This window comes from Trypanosoma grayi (assembly GCF_000691245.1).
Source record: "Trypanosoma grayi strain ANR4 Tgr_1010_V1, whole genome shotgun sequence".
Lineage (NCBI taxonomy): Eukaryota > Euglenozoa > Kinetoplastea > Trypanosomatida > Trypanosomatidae > Trypanosoma > Trypanosoma grayi.
The window spans coordinates 1-5,951 of record NW_008826629.1 but is presented as its reverse complement, the minus strand read 5'-3'; the positions used below and the strand labels follow the sequence as shown (position 1 = coordinate 5,951).

General features: G+C 50.9%; 4 protein-coding genes across 4 annotated transcripts; all 4 read right to left on the bottom strand.

Annotated features, from left to right (window-relative positions):
- Positions 1–414: 414 nt before the first annotated feature.
- Positions 415–1,653, bottom strand: DQ04_10101030 (putative peroxin 13; the record flags this gene model as incomplete). The annotated part of the gene is made up of 1 exon (XM_009316151.1): positions 415–1,653. One exon carries the CDS (start codon positions 1,651–1,653, stop codon positions 415–417), a length of 1,239 nt encoding a protein of 412 aa, XP_009314426.1.
- Positions 1,654–2,006: 353 nt separating this feature from the next.
- DQ04_10101020 (putative chaperone protein DNAj) lies at positions 2,007–3,341 on the bottom strand (the record flags this gene model as incomplete). The annotated part of the gene is made up of 1 exon (XM_009316150.1): positions 2,007–3,341. The coding sequence occupies one exon, from the start codon at positions 3,339–3,341 to the stop codon at positions 2,007–2,009; it is 1,335 nt and encodes a 444-aa protein (XP_009314425.1).
- Positions 3,342–3,688: 347 nt separating this feature from the next.
- DQ04_10101010 (hypothetical protein) lies at positions 3,689–4,879 on the bottom strand (the record flags this gene model as incomplete). Its single annotated transcript, XM_009316149.1, has 1 exon — positions 3,689–4,879. One exon carries the CDS (start codon positions 4,877–4,879, stop codon positions 3,689–3,691), a length of 1,191 nt encoding a protein of 396 aa, XP_009314424.1.
- A 349-nt stretch (positions 4,880–5,228) lies between these two features.
- Positions 5,229–5,915, bottom strand: DQ04_10101000 (fibrillarin; the record flags this gene model as incomplete). The annotated part of the gene is made up of 1 exon (XM_009316148.1): positions 5,229–5,915. One exon carries the CDS (start codon positions 5,913–5,915, stop codon positions 5,229–5,231), a length of 687 nt encoding a protein of 228 aa, XP_009314423.1.
- Between the last annotated feature and the right edge of the window lie 36 nt (positions 5,916–5,951).

Here is a 5,951-nt window from a genome sequence, read left to right as displayed (position 1 = left end):
CCACCGCGGCCACCACGACCGCCACGGCCACCGCGACCACCGCGGCCACGGCCGAAGCCGCGCTGTTCACCAGCAGGAGCTTGTGGGGCGTCAGCCATTTCTACCTGGTTTCTCCTCGACAAATGGCTAATTCATAAATGGAAAGAAGAAGTGAAACAGGAAGAACGAAAAAACAAACTAAAATAAAGGCGCATCACGTTCCCTATACAATATAATGGTTTGCTTTTTTTAAAACTTTCTCCAGGCAAACAAGCAAGCTGAGAAGAGGAAAAAAAAAAAACGTAACTAAAAAACACTACCTTTGGCGCTCGAGAGCCACATAATGGTAAGAACGCTGAGTATTGCATTTTCGTTTACACGCGTATGTGCACGAAGTTGTAATAAAACGCTGAAATAACGTTGAAGCCTGGCCATTTATAGTTTGGTTTCCCCTTCCAAAAGTCGAAGAAAGTTTCCGGGAACGAATCCTCTCCGCGAAAGCCGATCGGGGCCATCGACAGGGATCGCCTCACACCAACCGTTCTCTGTGTACTCCTCAATGACAAAGCGGTCCCCAACTTTGAAGCCGAAGAAGCCCTCCTTCTCTGGAGATTCATAGTCGAACATGGCAACAAAGATTCGCTTGGTTTGGTTATTCTTTCCGTGCGCCCCAAACTCCAGCAGTGCCGCGGACTCTGTAGAATAAGCCGAAGACGCATCATCGTCGCTGTTCTCCTCGCTCAGCAGCAGGCTACCTTCCAAATCCTCCTCATCATCGGTGGTAAGGACGTCACGCACTTTGTTAGCGATTGAACGCGGTGCGCGCATTTCATGGGAACGCTGCCGCATGCGGTAGAGTGTTTCCATTAGTAGGAAGAGGGCAGAAATTAGAACATATGACTTCCATTTTGAAGTCCAGGATGATGGCGCGCCACTCCCACACACCGCTTTTTCTGCAGCCTTGGCAGGGGCTTCCCGTGCGACTGCGCGTGGCATGGCATTCTCCTGGCTCTTGATGAGAGCCTTCAGGGCCTTGATGCTGTAAAATGTTCCAAATGCAACACCAAAAAGCTCAAGCCCCGAACGCATTATTTGAATTAATATTTGAAGTACGTGGCCGACGACCTCGACTGTCGAATGGATAGCAAACTGTTTTTTTTGTTGTCGGTGTTTTTCAAGTGCTTCTTTTTCCTGTCGGCGCTCCTGACGGCGACGTGCACGGCGCTCTCTCGGTGATTCTTCAACGGCAGGTTTTCCGGGGATTGTGAGCTGCGGTTGATCAGACTGAGGTGGAAGGAGACTATTGGTGCCTTGGCCATTGTTTCCCATCATACCGTTTCCCATGCCCCCCGACGCTCCAGCACCAAGCATACCCCCCGGCGCTCCAGCACCAAGCATACCCCCCGACGCTCCAGCACCAAGCACGCCACCAGACATTCCACCCATCATCCCGCCGCCAAGCATGCCGCCCGTCATACCTCCCATAGTACCTAATCCACCGCCATACATGGAAGACATTCCACCACCGTATCCGCCATACATGGAAGACATTCCGCCACCGTATCCTCCGTACATGGAAGACATTCCACTACCATATCCGCCATACATGGAAGGCATTCCACCACCGTACCCGCCATACATGGAAGACATTCCACCACCGTATCCACCGTACATACCTTTTGGTAAATTTTGTTAGAGGGCTACAAAAAAACACTGAAGACCAAACTCCACTACAGGAAAGAAGAAGAAAAAAAAAAAAGAAACAAAGAAAAAATTCAGCATTGCAGAGCCCTTGAGCACCCCTACTCGGAGAGCCAGCATGATCATGTGAACAGAGCATAGCATTCTTGTCACCGTTGCACCCCCCGCAAAAAGCATGCGTGCGATCACCGGATAGCGGGATTGAAATATAATGCGAAGAAAAGAATTGACTTTGTTACATAATGAGCGAGCACAGGCACACGTCTTCCCCTCACACGGCCAAGTAATCGCATAAGCGACGGTGCCATGCAAGGTGTCAGCCACCTCTACAATTTCCAATCGTCAAGGTTGATCGGCTGTCCAGACCGCTTTGCCTCCCTCAACGCATCAAGCTTCGCTTGCATCTCAGCCTCAATGCGATCCGTCTCGCGCCGCATAGCTTCAACTTCATCAAGATGCTGTTGGCGCTCGATCAAAATCTGTTCCAGAACAGCTCTCCGTTTCCCATCAAGTTCCTCCGATGCTTTGCGTCGTGCCTCCTCTTGTTCCGCGGTGGCCTGACGACGTGTTTCTTCCTCGTACAGGTTTGTCTGTCGTCGGGCTTCTTCCTCACGTGCACGGGCCTGTTCCTCACGTTTACGCTGTTCCTCCCGGTCCTTTTCGTACGCGGCGTAGTCCGCCTGATGAGCGAGAGCCTCTTCCACCTTCGCTTCCGCCCTTTGGACCTCTAAAGCAATCTCTTTCTCCCGCTGTCGTTGACGTTCGCGCCGTGAGCACTGCTGCTCTGTAGATTCTTGTTGAGCCAACTCTCGTTCTGTTGCCAAACGGCGCCGTTCCTCATCTAGCTCTTTCTTCTTCTGGGCGAGCTCTCGGAGGTGTGTATCGAGATCTTCCTGTTGTTTTCTCTGTACCTCTGAGTATGCAGCCATCTTCTGCCGTTCTTCCTCAGCTTTTCGCATTTTCATGGCATTTTCCTTCTCTCGGCGAAGCAACTCTCCTTCCCACTCTCGCTGAGCGCGTGCACGTTCGAGCTCCTCTTCCCGTTCTCGTTCACGTCGCTGCTGTAATATGCGCCATTCTTCAGCCCGTTGTTTTTCTTCAACCTCTAGTTTTCTCGCATAGCTCAACTTTGCCTTAAAAACTTCTTCTGCTTGTCTAAGCTCTTCTTGCTTCCTCTTAAACCACTCTGCAAAACTCACTTGATTTCCACCTCCTCCACGGAAGCCATCTTTGGCATCCTTGCCCGCGGGCACAGAGCCGCCGTATGTTCCCTTCTGATACTGCTTATAGACGTCCTCGAACAGCTTGTCATCGGTAGGCCTTCTAGAGCCTCCATCGCCGAACGATGGTGTAGGCGCAGGGTTCGGACTCATTGGGCTCGCATTGTTGCGGGGAGCAGGCCTCGGGACATTACGCCTTGTTGGAGGAGATGCCTGTTTCCGACGGTCGTGTATGGCCATTTCTTGATCGTACTTCCTCCGCTTCGTCGGCGATCGCAATATATGATATGCGTTTACCACAAGTTTAAACACCGCCTCCCCATCTGGGTTCTTGTCAGGGTGCAACTCTAGTGCTTTCACCTTGTATGCTTCGCGAATACCATCCTTGGACACTGTTCTTGGAACACCAAGAAGCGCATAGTAGTCTTGTTGCTTCTGCATGAGATATTGTGGCCTGCACAAACCGACTCCTAGTTGTGATTTTTCGTTTTATTTTGGAAGGTACAGGTATTATTTTGGGTGTTTGAGTTGCGATCGTGTGTAGAGGGGGAAAAAAAGGACTAGCCACTACACGAGAAGCATCAAGACAAAAATCATTCCTATCTAGTTTCCCTCCACCATAGGAACACGCATATCCACAAACAAACAAACAAACAAGATCACCGCTCTCAAAAGAGACACATAAACACACAGCCCTCCTCCCCCTTCGGACCACTGTTGGTGGAGCGCACAGAAATACCCTTTAACTCCAGTCCAACCGCACAACATAAAGCAGTTACTGTACGACCTCACTCTCGCCGTTGTCCGGCTGCTTCCTTCGCTCTCTGTTCATTGCGCTCCTGTTCCTCCACCTCATTCTCCCAGTCCAAATCATCCAACAGTTTTTGCGACTGTTTCAAGGCAATCGGAATTCGTGAGAGGACAAAAAGCAATACAGCAAGAAGGACGATTGTTTCACCCCATAGGCCAATGTACCCATGCAAAAAGTCAAGCCACGCCAATATGATACGGTACTTGTATGTACCCAATGTAACTTCCTGTCCCCAACCGCCACTTTTAGCGCTGATGTGACGCATATGCTCTGGAGGCTTCATACCGTAAAGAAGATAATAATTTCTTGCCTCTGGATTCACAAGAATGTCATACGCGTCCTTTAATTCCTCTAGGGCCATTGCACGATCTTCCTCGTCCTTCTCATTTTTCTCCACCTCTTCCTTCTTCGCCTCATAAGCTTTCTTAAGTTCTGCAGCATCTGAGGATCGCTTAGACTTTGTATCTTTTACGTCCAACAAGACTCCATAGAGCTCGCGGTCAACTTGGGAAGCGAGACGATTATACGCCAGCTCTACTTGCTGGTTTTTGGCCTCACACGCCCGCCCACAGTGCACAAGTTGTCCACGCTGCTCCTGGTGTGTCTCATACGCCTTGCGTATTTCCTTGCGAAGACGGTAGTTCTCTCGTCGGCGTTCCTTGTCGGGATCGTGTCCGTCGACATCACTAGTGGTTCCTCCGTGTGCCTCTTCCCGCCTAAGCCGGCCCTCCACACCGAGCGTTTTGTAATACTTCTCCAACTCCTCGGTACTGGCCCCAACAGAGGGGTCGGCAGCGTCCCCGCCAAAGCCCTTTCCACTTTCAATTTGGGGTGGCTCCAGATTGAACTCTACGTCGTACTTCGCCAATGAAAGCATAGCAATTGCAAGCACCACAAACCCAAAAAATAAAAAACGAAACTTGGAGCCAGAATCTTCGTGTTCCTCCACAATTGCGTTCCACTCAGCCTGTGTGATTAGGCCTCTATTCGGATCACGATGCGAGCGCCGATTCGTGTTAGCAAAGCGGGAGTTCGGCCCTTGAAGTCCCCGCATGGTGTTATGCCGGGCAAACATATCCTCCCTAACAGCGCGCGCTGCGCTTTCCTCCAACTTGGCGCGCCTCTCATTGGCCTGCTGTTGACGTATCTGTGCCGCCCTTGGTATCATGGCTACAATTGTATTCACACTGAAATGTGGCAGAGGTGAAAATCACGCACAAAGAAAAGAGAAAACAGCAAGCAAAGTAAAACATGCCAATTTGTGTTTACCCAACGAAGATACACGTAAACGGCAGTAAGGTTATCATTCCTTTCTTTTTCTGTTGTTGTTTACTTCATGTAGCGTACCTCCTCTTCCGTCCGCTTACTGTGTTACCTCATTAGCGTTATCGACGACACCCTCAAACATGTATATTTTTTTTTTCGCTTCTTCTTTTTTTCTTAAAACGTATCCTAACGGCGTTTCGCCCCCAAAAAACGAAGGCACGCAACAAACACCTTTACGGCGTCATTGCATCCTACTTCGGTGGAGACTTGTAGTACCCCGTGACGACCGCATGGTCACGTTCAAAGGGCTCTAGCGAAGCCTGCTCCTTGGGCCTCAGGCCAGAATCCTTGAGCTTTTGAACCTCTGAGGCGAACACTGTTGCGGGATCCGCGGTAGAGTCGATGCAGTTGGCCTTGATCGATATGACAAAGCCACCATTATCTTTGAGAAAATGCTGCGCGTTCAGCGCTAGGATACGTGCCTGATCAGGCTGAGCAACGTCCATGAAGATGCAATCCACCAGACGTGGGATAAGCATCCGGTACTTTTGCGGGTATCGCGCATCCTCCAAAATCGGCACAATATTGCTGCGGCGCTTCGTCATCTCCTCAAGGTCACGACCACTGCGGTGTGAAAACTCCACCGCATAGACAATACCCTCTGGCCCCACCAAGTCCGAGACATGACTAACAGTAGTTCCGCTAGCAGCCCCAAGATAGAGGACAGTAGACCCTGGTTCCATGTAGATCTGGGCGACGCCGGAATAGATCGCCGCCGCCAGCTTTGACCGGTACGGGTTCCACACACGGAACTCGCAGGACTCCGTTTCACCGGCAATCGCTCCACTCATACGCTTCTCGCCGTAGATGGAAACACCTGGCACCAAGGACTTCGTTGCGAGCGTGTCTTTACCGGAGAGCAGGTAGCACCCACGCATGCGGGCATGCGGCTGGAAGACATTGCCCCGGACAGC